Source organism: Cydia splendana, chromosome 4, assembly GCF_910591565.1.
Source record: "Cydia splendana chromosome 4, ilCydSple1.2, whole genome shotgun sequence".
NCBI lineage: Eukaryota > Metazoa > Arthropoda > Insecta > Lepidoptera > Tortricidae > Cydia > Cydia splendana.
The window spans coordinates 9,370,766-9,386,403 of NC_085963.1; the positions used below are offsets into that span (position 1 = coordinate 9,370,766).

Consider the following 15,638-nt stretch of genomic DNA (forward strand, 5'->3'; position numbering starts at 1 on the left):
TTCGACTGAGCATATCTAGGGCTGGTATATGTGAATGTGAAACCCCATTCACGAGCAAATTGGAGGCACTCTCTGGAGTCGAACGGCACATGGTCTGAAACTACTTCATTAGGGATGCCCCAGTTACAAAAAACATCTGTTAGGCTGTTAATAATGCACTTGGCACTTTTGTTTGTTAATAATTTAATATCTATCCATTTAGAATAGTAATCATATACTACTAGATAACTTTTTGTTTTAAATTCCATTATATCTGTAGCTATTTTATTAAAAGGTAGTTTAGGCACTTCATGAGGCAATAAGGGCTCTTTCACATTATTATTTTGGTAGGTTTGACATACAAAACATCTCCTTACATATGTGTCTAAGTGTTCATCAATTTTTGGCCAATAGTACAAATTCCTGGCAGTTTGTTTCATTTTAGTTGTGCCAAGATGCCCTTCATGTAACATTTTCATAAATTTTAAGCGCAATGTGGTAGGTATTATCATTCTATGATTTAAAAACACCAGGCCTTCATCCACGGTTATTTCAGATCTAAACCCTAAAACCTAATTGAAGACCAAAAAAACTACGACAATGTTGCCACTGCAATAAATTATTTGTAAAATAGTAAATTCCTTTTTTATAAATAAACACGCTAAAATAAATTATTTATTGGTAATTTTACTCCTACGATTTAAAAAAGTACTTTTATTTACTTATTTTTACATAAATTCAAGACGACCTAATAAAAACTTAAATATCCGTGATTTTTGGTTGCAAAGCTGGTATTGTGCTTGTATCACTTCAGGTATTCATAACATTTGGTGCATTCATTTACAAATAATTACGAACAAACTCTGATGTGTTTTTTCTTACATACTTACATATTTTAGCAAAATCAACGAGATCGCAGAATAATCATGAAAATAGTTGAAAAACATTGTGCTAGAGGGACAACAAATGCTACTCGAACAATAGTCTGTGCGGAAAGAAAATAGTCGTAGAATGTATTGGATTCCATAGATTTCACGACTCTTCTCTTTCCGCACAAACTCTTTTATTTAGATTATGATGGAAAAGTGCCTTTTTGGTACTAGTAAAAACCATGTTAAAAGGCTCACGACTCTCACGAGGAGACTGGTTAATTCCACAGTAAGAAGTAACGTGAGACATCGTAACGATACAAATTTAAGACGATAAGCGTTTTACTTTTTATATCTTTTGTCACTATAAAAATGACTCGTCCTCTATATAGTCGAGTAGGTACTACTCTGTGATTGAAGAAATTTACTTATAGTATTTATACTTAGCTCGTTAGAATTGTATTCATCAATGTTAGTTGATTGTTGGAAATAAAGTGCAGTCGGTGACAAAAGTTGTATAGTTTTGACAAAAACCTTTTTTATCAATGCCAATATAAATAAGGATATTAGAAAAAGGTTGGCGAAACCTGGAATGTTTACTTGACAGTGACATAAGTGACATTGACAGTTTTGACAGTGACGTATCTGTCGTAGTTTTTTTGGTCTTCAATTAGGTTTTTGGGTATAAGTTTAAAATAATACTGTAAACTATCTAACACATGTTTTTTGTCGGGCCATCCATTCTTAGTATATTCAATTAATTTAGAAAGTTTCATCTCATTCTTAGATTCCGAAATTAACTCTTGTTTTTGCTCAGGAGTGCACTGCAAGTGACTCGCAAGTCCCACGCAATGGACCATTTCATTAATGTATGGATCATCTGTGTTATCACACTTAATATATGCACGAGATAGTAAATCTGCTATGAACATGTATTTCCCTTTTAAATATTTATATTCTATGTCATATTTCAGAAGTCTTAACTTCATTCTTTGAAGCCTAGGGGACGGGACTTCATGAATATGTTTTTTAAGCAAGGACTCCAGTGGCTTATGATCATTTAAAATTGTACATTTTTGTCCATATATGTAGTAATGGTATTTTTGAGTGGACCAACACACACTAAGTAATTCTTTTTCGATTTGTGAAAAATTTTGTTCAGACGGAGTTAAACTCCTTCATGCAAAAGCCACTGGCTTTCCTTCTTGCATAAGACAACAACCTAAACCATCCTTAGATGCATCACATTGTATCACTATCGGCAATTTATGGTTAAAATTTTGCAAGGTTGGAGCTTCTGTTAATTTCTTTTTAATATTTTTAAAAACATCTTCATGAATGTCCGTCCATAACCAAGTCACATCTTTTTTCAACAATAATTGAAGCGTTGATGCAATATTAGCCAGATTAGGAATAAACTTTCTTAAATAGTTTACCATGCCAAGGAATATTTGCAACTCTTTTTTATTAGTAGGGCTTTTCATATTAGTAATAGCATTTATCCTGTCTGGATCAATCTTCATGCCTTCTTCGGAAAAAATGTGCCCAAAATATTTGACTTCTTTTAATTTGTACTGAAATTTATTTTTATTAAAACGCACATTATGCTCTTTAGCTCGTTCAAAAACTTTATTTAATATTGCATCATGCTCTTCTTCAGTGTCACCACAAATTAATAAATCGTCACAGTACACAATGACACCTGGGATGTCACCAAAGGCAGTTTCACTGTACCTTTGGAAGACCTCCGGGGCTACAGAAATGCCAAAAGGGCACCTTAAAAATTTATAACATCCAAAAGGGCCGTTAAAAGTGCACAAATCGCTAGAATTCTCAGATAATTTAATATTATAAAACCCATCTGATAAGTCTAAGACTGAAAAGTATTTTTTGTTAGACAATTTCGCAACTATTTCGTCTAAAGTAGGTATTAAGCGATGTTCTCTAATTAGTACTTTCTTTGGGTCTAGGCAAATCCTAAGCGAGCCATCTTTTTTTTCAATAATTACAAGGTTGCTTACGAAACTCTTTGGGTGTGCAACTTCGGCTATTATTTTGTGTTCCACCAGGATCCTCAGTTTCTCGGCAAGGCGACCCATCAGTGCATGTGGCACACGTCGCGGGGGCCGGACTACGGGTTGAGCTTCTGGTTCGACACGCAACTCCAATGGCTCCTTGAACTCCCCGACACCCTAAAATAATTTGTAATTTACGTTAACAATGTTATCTTTATTTGAGCCTATAGCTCCATTAGTTATTGTATTAATTTCTTCAATTTTTAATAATCCAACTGTTATTAGGGACCTGAAACCTAAAATAGGACGGAAATTTTCTTTGATAATTACAAACTCAATATCAAAACTTTTTCATCATTTTTAGAATAAGTCTTTAGAGTGATGGTGCCTAATGGGAAAATCTTGCCACCATTGTAGACCTCGATAACTGACCTTGTCTCAGACAATCTGCCTTTAATATCATCATTGACAATTAATTTGAGATCTCTTAATGAAAGGACATTAATACCTGCACCTGTGTCACACTTTAATGATACCCTTTTATTTTCAACTCTTAACTTTTCCGTCCACTCATTCTTAGTAAAGTCTATAGAATATACTAGTCATAACTCCTGCACATTATTATTAGTTTCCGTTACATTCATATTCATTTCCTGAACCTGTCTATTAGACATACTACATCCTACACTCAAATGATTGTATTTTTTACATCTTGTGCAAATTTTTCCATAGGCCGGGCAGTTCCTAGGCCCGTGTTCAGTTTTACATTTTCTACATAAGTAGAAGTTACTATTGTATTGTCTGTTATTATTGAAAGACTTGTTGTTATTATTAAAGTACTTATCTTTAACATATGATGGCCGGTGAGTTGAGGGCTTCGCCTGCACTGCATGCACCTCCGTATTCTTCAGCACCTTCATGTGTTCTTTGGAGAGTTCAGCAGAGCGACAGATGTCCAGCGCCTTGTCCAGAGTTAGTTCTTTCACTTCAAGTAGCTTCTGTTGAGTCCGCTGGTCCTTGATTCCGATGACTATTCGATCTCGCAGCATGCTATCCTTTTCCTTGTAGTTGCAGTTTTCAGCTATTTTCCGGATGACTGTGTAGTTCGCATCAAAGGTTTCTCCATCTTCTTGGTCGCGTTTATTAAAGTTGTAGCTGTTAATCACCTCATTTTGCTTGGGCTTGAAGTGTTCGTCAAATAATTCAATTATTTCGTCTAATTTAGTCTTCTCGTCGTTTTGCAATACGTTAAAATACAGCTCCTGGGCTTGCTGTCCGATGCAATTTATAAGTATAGCGGCTTTTCTCGTTTCAGCTAGCCTTTCGAAACCCGCGGCGAGTAAAAATATGCGGAATGACTGCTTAAACCTTTGCCATTGCGGCCAACAATTGCCGACGTCGTCTAGGTTCATGCCTTGCGGCATCTTGTATTCCACCGCGCACGTCATGCTATCTACTTCAGATGTGTCCATTTTCGGCGTCTTCTTTACCTTATGTTCGTCTTCGTCGTCTGACATCTTCTTTTATTTTACTATTTATTAATTATATTAGTATTAGTACGATTCCCATATTATTACTTCATTACGGTCTTGTTCCGGCCGGCGTCCGACATGTGATTTCTTAATCTTCTTAATTGTTCTTCTCCGACTGCGCCATGTAGTATTAATAAATAAAACACCGTCTGAGAGTCTACAATGGTAGTATATTTTACCAAACAAATTACTTATGAAAAAGATTACATATTTTAGTAAGCGGATAAGATGCAGTCCAGTAGCCGCCATTAGCGAAAGTCCTGTGGGGCTGGATGTCATAGCTGTCATAGACTACTTTGTTAAGGCAGCGTTACACTGTGTCTATTAAGGTGCCCTTACACTCTACTACAAAAACTTTTAATTATTAAATACTAGCCCCACCAAAAATTGTAATAGCGCTCTTTCATATTTACATTTTGAAAGGTTCAAGTATTTTATAACCACATAAAGTAAATCGGACAAAGGAGCGAAATCCGAACACACACATTAAGTGTGGGAAACCCGCTCGGCAGCTTCTCTGTTCGTAGGTGCTTTCCTCTACAAAGCGGGAATACGCTGCGATCGGTTATCACAGCACAGTATCTCGCCCGCAAGATAGAGTACCCGTCCTTCTCCAATTAATACAGTGAGAAAAATGTTGCGCCACACCTGTGCCAGACCTACTGAGAGTTTAAATCTTGATATTTTAGAATAAAGCTCGTGAGTGTTTTTCATGTCTTCAATGTTCTTAACACGATGTTTATGAATTTCCGAATAGTATTTTCCCATTCATTGGGCACTGGGCAGCTATACCATATGGATTTTTTTTTAATTATTGATTTCACAGAATAATATATTTCTTTCTGAATCCATTTCTCATTGTTCACCTTTCTGTTATCGTCATCGATTATTATATTTTAAAACAAAAATTTTACTTATAAAATGATCTTTCAAAGTGCTGCTGAATACCTAGGTAATTAATATCTTTCAGAAAATTACTCTATATACTATAATATTAAGTGCAGAATACTTAGACTTCTAAATGAGTAGCTTTAAAATCTAGACTTCTAAAATCAATCTTCAGTGTTGTGCCCGATGTAAATAAAACTTTTGTCCTTCACGAGCAAGTTTACAAATGCCAGAGGCACAAATGTTTTCAGTCATAAATCTGCTCTTCTAATGCAAGAAACACCACAGGACATAAATCCAACTAGTCCAAATCTTTTTAAATGTTTTACTAGACGAATTACATACTAATACGGGGTGGAGGGGGGTTATACTATGAAATGTGAAACAAAACCATATTTTCGTTGATCTTATTATTTGAATTTCGACTTCGTGAATATGTGAGACTTTCTGTGACTGACTGTTGCTGACTGTTTGATTTGCTTAATTCACAGGCATACATAAGCGCGTCATCTAATACTTGAGGTATACGAGGCAACAAGAACGTTAACATCAATAATTCACTCATATGTAATTGAATAGCCAAAATAAATAAAGGGCCGTTGGAGCGGCGGACAGCGCGGCACTGTCAACCGGTGCGAAGTGATCTCTCGAGAGCGATCATCAGCGGGCTGGGTGTGCATCGTACATCTTTTGTGCGAGATTAAAGAGGCGATGGCGTGGGCCGATCCCATCCATCTCCGTTAATGCTGTTTCGATGCCAGTGGCGCTCATCCACCCGCGCAACCGTTGTTCCCATCGTTCATCAAGCACAACCTAGAACTTGCAGTAGATGAACCAGCATCAATGTGATCCCTGACTACGCAGACTTCTTACGGATCTTAAGATCAGTCTTGTCTAGTCTCAGCAAAAATAACGCACGCATTATCTCGGTAAGTATTAAAGAACATAGCCAGTATAAACGCTCGCAGCACGTCCATGATACATGACCGAATCGCTTGCATCGAAAATATTATCCTGGAAATCTTTCCGAACAAACGAAATGTGCTCTTTTCCGAAAAAAACACTCGTTAACACGCAGGGTACTTGTATAAGGGTATTGTTGAAAAACGTCGTATGAAACGCGTGTCTTTCACACACACATTGGCTTTCTTATTGTGCGCTGGCTTGCAGCTCAAGCGCACAATATCGCCTCGATACATTGTGATACAAGTGTGCTATGTTGGTTATTGTGTAATGATTGTGTGTGAGTGCTATGTACTATTATCTAGTTCGGCTAATTATTTCTTGAATATATACGGCACACGGGAAAATTGGCTGATAAAGAAAATACGGCAAACCAAAGAGCGCTAACTAAAATTTTACATTATACAACTAAAACAAAATAAGTGTTTGGGTTTCTCATGCCTCGTTAAAAGTTTTCATACTCGTAAAAAGATTTTCGTGTTATTTGTAATGTCTGTAAAAGCTGTTTGTTGGTCTTTGAGGTATTTCAACAATACTTTTTTCGCTTTAAATAATTCACTTTTGAAACTTAGTTAAAGTTTATTATGAATAAATTGTGTTATTAAATATTATAATAATTGAGGATAAGTAGGTAAATAAGTAGAATACGCATAATAACATACGTTATAGGTATTTGTACCTATAACGGTATACATTAAAGTATAAGACTTTCGCGGTGGCCACGGTTTAAAATTGCTACGATCAGCGAAATTATTAATATTTTAGTATCACGGTAGTTAATAAAAAATATACTTCTTTTTACTACTCGAACACCTAAGTCATAGGGTATTTCGCCAGTAACTGGCCATCTGTTAGTAACGGGTCACCCTAAACTAAAAATGAATTCTATTCACCTATAACAAAATTTATCTTAGTATATAAGGTGGCTAGTTATTGAAGGCTAGCCAGTTATTGTTTATAAAATGAGTTATGTTTATAGGTGAATAGAATTCATTTTTAGTTTAGGGTGGCCAGTTACTGGCGGATTACCCAACCTACTGGTATTTTTCTTTGACCAAATCAATACACAATACTGTACTCGTAGGTTTTTATTTCCTATATCACGCACTGAATTTTCACATAATAACTAGTTCACTTCACTTAAAACAACAAAGTCTTTGAACAATAATACAACTACATATTGCTATATGAAGCAATCAGCACCAACTTTCTTCTACGACGTATGTGGGGTAGGACCTGTAACAACAGAAATATTATTACCAGTGAAACAAACAAAAAAACAAAAGGAAAGCAAGAAAGAATATTCGGATTGCCACTGCAGCAGTTTTGCTAATGCAACATTACTGCTGCAGGCGCTGCAGCGTGGTAGCGGTGGGAAACAAAGCAAACGACTAAACAACGCTGCAGGCGTCGCAATCCAACCAAAGTAACGTAAGGCCTATTTTCCCATTGGAGTTACTTGGTCAGATGGTAGGCAATTGTAAAAACTACTGAATAACGCCAACTTTTTGCATGAAGGAGGCTATCCAGATGGCATGCACGCAAGGCGGTGGATATATGCGGACTCATGGGATATTTGATGTCAAATTTGAACGAGCAAAATAGACAATATAAATTAGTTACCGAACTGGTAATTTTACTCACCTGTAGCCGCCATAGCCACCGCCGTATCCGCCGTAGCCGCCTCCGTAGGCGCCATAACCGCCTCCATAGTGGTAACCGCCGTAGCCACCGCCATAGCCGTAGCCGCCGCCGAAGCCTCTGCCTTGGAGTGCACCGGCAGCAAGAGCGCCACCGACCAAACCAGCCTTAGCGCCAATCAGACCCACGCCGAGGGCGCCGGCGCCGAGGACGGCGAGACCGCCGAGACCGGCAGCTCCTGCGATCACAAATACATAATTATTTATTTATTGGCACAACACGAACACAAAATACAAAAGGCACTAAAGGCAGATAGGATATTCTCCACAATCTCTAGAAATCAACCAACGCAAACTAAATAAAAATTAAAAACTAATACATACTAAATAAAATTAAAATATGTCTAAATAATATGGGCCCGTTGGCATGGTGCCGAAGATGCTGGCAAAATTTGCCCGCTGTATTGCAAATATTGCAATAAATACCAAACACTTGCTATAAAAGAGGCTGATTAATTGTGTCCGGTAATTAGTGTACTGAATGCTAATAGTGGAATTTCACAATTCCATCAGAAAGTAGGTAGATACCTAGGTAGGTAGGTAGGTACCTACGGTTTTATTTTGTTCTATATGTATGGAAGTTTTTATCTGCTAGATAAGACAAAAGTCATATATCTACTTACATCAAAACATACTAAAGTTTAACTATAAATGACTGTCATTATGACATGCTACACCCTACAACAGGGAAAGGCTTTCTTTTTTGACGCAAATTGCTACGTAGTTTCTCCCTTTTTGCTAAATTACTAAACCTTTGTGTCGATCCACAGTGAATTTTTGATATTGAAATTTTAGAAGCGTTAAATAACTGACGAGTTTCCATCCGTTCCGACGTACCGAATATAACCATTTTAACGATACAGCTTTCGACGAGTATTATTTTTTCATTTTACTTAGTTTGAATGAAAACTATAGAGTAGCTATATATTACTTAAATCTAACGGCTTCAAATTAACATATTCAATCTTCGTTATCTAAATACCATGTTTAAGGCTGAAAGCGTCTGGCACATTATGCGACCGAACCATGCCAAATTAGCATATTTCATAGTCAATAAACACGCACACGCTCTGATTAGCTCATCTATATTCCCAGTAGATAAAACAATCTACCATCAATCTCGGGGGGTAGAAAGTAAGTCGTCCTCCCGGGATCCGTGATCCCACGTAATGTATCCGCGTGGAATGTCGCAGGCCCGCATATCAATGTCGCCAAACCCCTAGCGGTAAACCTATTCTAAATACTAAATGAACGTTTTTACGTACATATATAATAGTTTATTAGACCTAGGCAAATTACAATGCGCTTATGAACAATTGACGATGTATACTTTGTTTAGAGATAGTGTTGATTAGTAAATTTAGATAGGTAGAGTCTATCGTAACTATAATCTCTACGTTAGCCCCTCATTTATCGAGCGTCGAGCAATAGGTAATATTTTGATTGTATAAAAATGTAGGTCTCTCTGTGCCAGCTTTGATAATGCCCTGGCAATCCTTTATTTGTGTTTAATGATTTAGGAGTTCAGTTTGTTTTATGAATTAAACCGGTAGATTTATGTTAGTTTAGAAAAATTAAGCCATATAAATTACCCAGTTTTCTACGTCGGCTCGCGCCAGGTCTCCTTCCGAAATAGCGGGATAAAAAACATGCTTACGGATATTTTTTGTTTCATATCGTTAATACCCTATGTGTATATGCCAATTATTTTATACGCTTACATGTAACCCTGGCTAAGTTTGTTTGTACATAAATAACATAATACGTATATGCTTGCAGCCTTTTCAATTATAATTACACACTGAAAAATTATAGGCTAATATTATGGTTTTGCATCTTGGTTATACCTACTTATAGGTACTCAAAAAATTTAACATGTGAAATGTTGCTTTTAAATATACTGTTATCGATATTTTCTAATAGTTATAGAACACCAGGTGCTATTGACTTTTATTAGAATAGTATTTAGTCAGTACTTTTGAAAAATATTGGGTATGTTTCCGTGCAGTCTGTGCTTACGTTACGCCCGAAGTTAGCGACTAAATACTCGTTAACCGTTTCCTTAAAGATTTTTCTTTTGATAATCGTTTTAGCAAACTCTTGTTTTAATTAAAAAATGCGTGCATATTAAATTACACCGGTACCTACATGTAGGTACGAGTAGGGAGTGAAATATGTCGAGCAATTTTTGACTTTTAATATGTGATATATATAGGTATGTGACCATTTTTAATTTATTTAATAGAAACCATATTTGAAACGGGTCACTCACGTATGGCTTAATTATAGAACTAACAAGACGAAGATACCAATAAAAAGTCTATGAATTATGAATAAAACTTGTAAAATTAAAGTTTTTTATAGGTACGAAATCCGAACGTGTTCAACGTGTAAAAACAGCGGAATCTTTATGTCTCGGTGATTATACATAATATTATATAAATATTACATTCCTTGCCTATATTTGATTTCTTTGTATGTAAATATGTATGAATCACAAATTTTTAGAATCCATCACTTGTCAAAAAGTAACCCGCTTGTTACTTTACAAAAGATATTTCATATAGCTAGCTAGAACTGGAATCCCTAAAATCCTCTTTACGAGTAAGTAATGTGCTGACTTCTTCAAATGCTTAAAAACGCTTATCGTATAACACTTCCTGCAGCATTTCACAGGCCTGTCATAGCTCATCAGCAGATCTGTATAAAGTAGGTAGCAGTGGCGGAGCATCCATAGAACTCGATTCCCATCGGGTTGTCTGATATTCAGGCTCTTGGGCCATTTTCTTTAAACTTATGAAAAAAAGGAAGGGCAACTTAGCTACGGCTTGCCTACGAACAATCTAGACTCGCCGCCACTGGTAGGTAGGTAATTACCAAGAAGCAGGGATCTCTTCTGCCTCGGTCCCTGCACGTCGGTGGGCTGGATGTAGACGGGGACGAGCTGCGTGGGCTGCTCCTCAGCCTCCACGGGCTGCAGCGCTCGGATCAGTGGGCTGGGCTCCAGCGCCATCGCGGCCGCGCACGCCACGAGCACTCCGAACGCTACTGTGCACACTTTCATTGTGATCTGCATTCAAATATATTGGTCATCAGAACCCTCTTTACCATAAGAGCACACGGGGCCCGTGCCCAGGGCCTTAGTAGAAATCTTAGTAGAAAAATGTTCATTTAATTAGCTTTCTCCAAAAGGGACCCAAATTCTTATGTGCCTAGGTGTCTCAGCATAGTTTAAGATGGCCCTGTTGGTCCTACCTATCTGTATAATATTTACAGTCTGTTAATACTCCAACCAAACCTTTGTCCATACTTATGAGTATCCCTATTATATCTCTTCCTCCCTTACTACCAATACCTTCATATTTTTTAAAGTAATCGTATTAAATAAATAATTGAGGAACAATTTGGGGAGCGGGACTATTCTTGCATAATATTAAGTAAATATTAGCAGACGTGTCGTATAAGGTGTTTAATGATCAAGTTGAATTACCAATTAAGTCTAATTTTTAGCATTGTACAAACAAGAACTGTAGGAATGTATTACTGTTCGTATTGTACATACACCTAACCAATTTTGTAAAATATAGTCAGAGCCTAATGTTGTTAAAACTATTTAACTCAAAAAAATAATAAGAGTACCTACAGGCGATTTTCTGTGTGGTTTAAATTTTATCATATTTTAACTAAAATACGTATTTTAGGGAAAATCTCATCAACTGAAATAAACGGAAACACTCTTGATTGAGTCGTTAATGTAAACTTCCATAGATAAACCCTTAACTTGTTAAAAACTAGTAAAATAGGTATTTTATGTAACCTGAAAATAATTTTTATGACAATTATATACACACTAAAGTCTCAGTTAGTTTTGTAATTAATTTCTCCTCGTTTTAAAGTGCTTACCGGCTTTGGGCTAGGGGGTAGAACAAAGCGGGTTTTGAAGGATGTTTTTATTTTTTTTATAATATAACATTACAGACAACATTTTCTTCAATCAATGGGATGATATTCGTTTTTAGAATCAGAAAAAAACTAAAACTTTTAGGTAGGCCTTATCCGTTAGCTTACGGAGCTTACCTGATGCTAGGCCCACAAATATTCGTGTTTAATATTGATGGCTTACCGGGATGCGAACTCAGAATCAGAGGGCCTACCGCGAACCACGTTCGACGTGTTGCCACTCTGTCACACTTATGTACGAATTTACAAGTGCGACACAGAGGCAACGCGTCGAACGTGGTTCGCGGTAGGCCCTCTGATTCTGAGTTCGCATCCCGGTAAGCCATCAATATTAAACACGAATATTTGTGTTATAATAGATATGTAAATGGCAGAAGTTACTTAAAAATTTCACTAGAAATAAATAAATATAGTGAAATATAAACTCCATAGAAAATAGTGATACGTTTACGAGATCTTTCCATGATAATCTTTCCGCCACAAGATTGGTACACAATTGCCATGGAAATGTTGAAACCGTCCTAACTGCAAAATTGGTACACTAAGTTAACTTAAAAATATTAGAAATTAATTTGACGCACCTGTTTCAAAATCTGCGACTAGCACACACTCAAACCGGTACAAATCTTCTGCCCAGTGAGATCCTACCTCCGTCTTATATAGGACGACCCGGCGACCACACATTACGGATCGTTGTCCTGCGAAAGATATGTCACCACATCGCCCCACCTAGCCGAATACCAATATATCAACAAGAAGCCAAGTCATGATAATAAGTAATAATAAGCCAGGTGGAATCCAATGTTCAATATTCATTAGGCGCTATTACAAACATGATATTGTTGATGGGCATAGTTCCCAACTCGGAACTGGCTTCGCATGCGGCATCGCCACAGGTATTAATCAAAAGCTAGTTTCAGCTGTTTGAGGTGGCTTTACAACTAACTCTGTTTTGTATTTGTTGTTTCAATAAAACTATTGTGCAAAACGTGCATGCTAGACTACATTAATAAGCTCTGTGTGATCAATACACATTCTGTATTAAGTTATATTTAACGAAAATTGCTATTGTTATACTTAACAATTTTTCTATTAGCCTGACTACGAAGTTATATAGTTGTTTTTTTAGCATTGGAAAAAGGGTAAACAATCTTGACGTGTCTTTTAATTGAAAAACACTTTTTAAAAATAAGTCACGGCAAATATGTAACAATTATGAATCTAATACGATCATTTATATTCTTCTGCTTTCATAAGTAATAGTTATTGATTTTTAAAAAGCGTTTTTCAATTAAAATACTTGTCAAGATCGCTTACCTTGTTTCTAATGCCAAATAACTAACTATAGTTACCGGCCCTGAGGCATTTCAGTAACTGATATACCTACAAACAAGCAATGCAGTCGAAGAGTCAAACAATTACTATTTTTATGACATTATCTGAAAGACTTGTTGTCTTTAGTCAGTACTATAGTCATTCTATAGTCAATTGTGTTTTCCTGAAAACGCTTCTTTTTTAGGTGTACAGATAAAGAGTACATTATATTTATTTATTATTTATATTTATTATAAAACATTAATATGCTCATAACTCTCATAAGTAGCGAGCAGGAGTCCGATTAAAACTTACAAATTAATGTCAACTTGGTCTCATTTTGGCATCAGAATCTCAGATGTATTGGTACGAGCGAGGTGAGCTTCGAGTACCTACAAAGTAAGTAAAATAACATATCAAAAACAATTGTTTGTAAGTTTAATGGACCGTACAAGCAGGGCCTGCTTTTATTCTTACTTGTAATTGCATTTCAAGTCTACAGGGCAATAAGTAATAGACGTCATTTACCTAATATAATGTTTATTTCAATAAAGGTAAGAAGGTAATAAGTAAGTCGGTACAAATATATATAAAGCTAATTTGTTCCTTTACTCCTATTAAAATGTACCTACGTACATAATTCTCGCGCTGATTTTAGTCATGTCTCCATTTGACCAGTGTCACCATGACACGGGAAAAATTTGGCGAGACACGCGCCGTAATTTCCTTTTCGCGTATGCCTCGTCGCGAGGTAGGCATACGAAATTTGCTCATGAGCTAATGATACATAGGTAAACAGATTGTAAAACTTCGAAATATTATAAAATTTATCCTATTTATGCAAAACCAATGCCATCTAACCGCACACTTATATCATCGACACAGTGGCGGTCAATGGGTTAAAATAAAACATATACATATATTTTAGGTAAACATAAAAACTACAGAAGTCCAACTCAGAAATCCAAAACATAAATCTCTCAGGTGAATCACTTCAAAATATATTTGTTTATACTCGTTGATATAAAATTATCACTCAATACGATCGAAAATAAAACCTCGAGAATATACCATAAAACTGCCTGTGAGATATAATGTGAGATTGAACCCCGGAAAAGTAATGAGGGTGATAAGTATGACGTCTCGCGCCTGATGTCTGGTGTCAATAAATGATACATCGCTAGAGACAGATTTTTTTTTCGATATTTTTGACAGCTTATGACAATGTCATACTTGTAGCTCGCGTAGGTAGCAGAAAATATCACAATACTTGCCATATTTTGTCATATTTAACTACGTATTTCGTATTTTTTATTGTTGTCTGCTTAAGTACTTAGGAGGCTCAATGAGGGACTTTTTTAATTGGTGAAAAATTATTACATAATATATGTTTTATTGATGCAGAACCATATTTGTGCGAATATGACAAAAAATTAGGTACTCGCCATTTAGTCGCCATGTAGAGCTTATATTTAAAAAATTGGATTATACCTCGCAACATGCCGGTGAATCCTATTCTCACCTCACAAGCAATAAAGTGATTGACCTGTCACTGCGAGGCGGATGGGTAGACAGCAGGTTTAGTCAATGTCGCGACCACTTGCGCGGGTCTCGTCGCAACGGCCGTTTCGGTAAAATTGGACAAATACTTCCGCATTCCATCAAGAGAGACGATAAATTGCCACTTACCTTATTGGGTAGATGCCCTTTTCAATGATTATAAACCGATGACGAGAGCATTATTCTTCATCAATGAAAACGATCTTTTAATAAGATGTTTGACGTATCTCTTTTTATACGATTTTACGAGACACACACTTATGTTATGATTTTATAGACGGCCATTTATTTTTTGTTAAGTTGTCATTGTTGACAAAATCGGTACCTATATTATGTATAAAAAATACAATATCGTCGTATAGATGTCGGCGGCAGATCGTAAAATCGGGCATATCGAGATATTCCTAGGCATATCATGAAAAGCCGCCATTTCATGATATGACTAACGACTACCAGCCATATCGTTTAAACCTCAACGTTTGACGATTTGCCTGGCAACGTTTAGGCCTATCAAATAAGTAGGGTGTGATATTCCTAGGCAGATCATGAAACGCCGGCATTTCATGATCTGCCTAGCGAACACCAGCCATATCGTGCAAACCTCAGGGGATGATATTCCTAGGCAGATCATGAAACGCCGGCATTTCATGATCTGCCTAGGAATATCACCTAGCTACCTACGCATGCTACTCAAACGCCACATAGAATGCAGCGGCACCAGTGGCAAATAAAGGAATTATTTTACGATGCGCCCGGTATGAACCTAGGAATATCAACGAATGCATTGCTCTGATGGATCTGCCGCCTCTTTTATAAGGCAGATCGTGATATGCCTGGGCAAATGTTAGTCAGATCGTG

The 15,638-nt window shown here is 36.6% G+C and overlaps 1 protein-coding gene across 2 annotated transcripts; it reads right to left on the reverse strand.

The window, feature by feature from the left end:
- Positions 1 to 7,319: 7,319 nt before the first annotated feature.
- Positions 7,320 to 12,655, reverse strand: LOC134789493 (acanthoscurrin-2-like). 2 transcript variants are annotated; one of them, XM_063760071.1, is made up of 4 exons: positions 12,488 to 12,655; positions 10,824 to 11,016; positions 7,891 to 8,125; positions 7,320 to 7,482 (listed from the first exon to the last, which is right to left on the reverse strand). In XM_063760071.1, the coding sequence occupies exons 2-4, from the start codon at positions 11,008 to 11,010 to the stop codon at positions 7,443 to 7,445; spliced, it is 462 nt and encodes a 153-aa protein (XP_063616141.1). In that variant the 5' UTR covers positions 11,011 to 11,016; positions 12,488 to 12,655; the 3' UTR covers positions 7,320 to 7,442. The 2 variants fall into 2 exon arrangements, with proteins under 2 accessions (XP_063616141.1, XP_063616140.1); XM_063760070.1 differs by lacking the exon at positions 12,488 to 12,655 and having other exon boundaries at positions 10,824 to 11,033.
- Positions 12,656 to 15,638: the final 2,983 nt, after the last annotated feature.

What these genes read in the sequence shown, in the direction of transcription:
- LOC134789493 (XM_063760070.1), bottom strand. Translation starts at nt 11,022, where the DNA reads ATGCAGATCACAATGAAAGTGTGCACAGTAGCGTTCGGAGTGCTCGTG. An exon ending in GAAGAGATCCCTGCTTCTTG is followed by an intron (nt 8,126 to 10,823) that starts GTAATTACCTAC and finishes TTGTGATCGCAG; the next exon opens with GAGCTGCCGGTCTCGGCGGT. An exon ending in GGTGGCTATGGCGGCTACAG is followed by an intron (nt 7,483 to 7,890) that starts GTGAGTAAAATT and finishes CTGTTGTTACAG; the next exon opens with GTCCTACCCCACATACGTCG.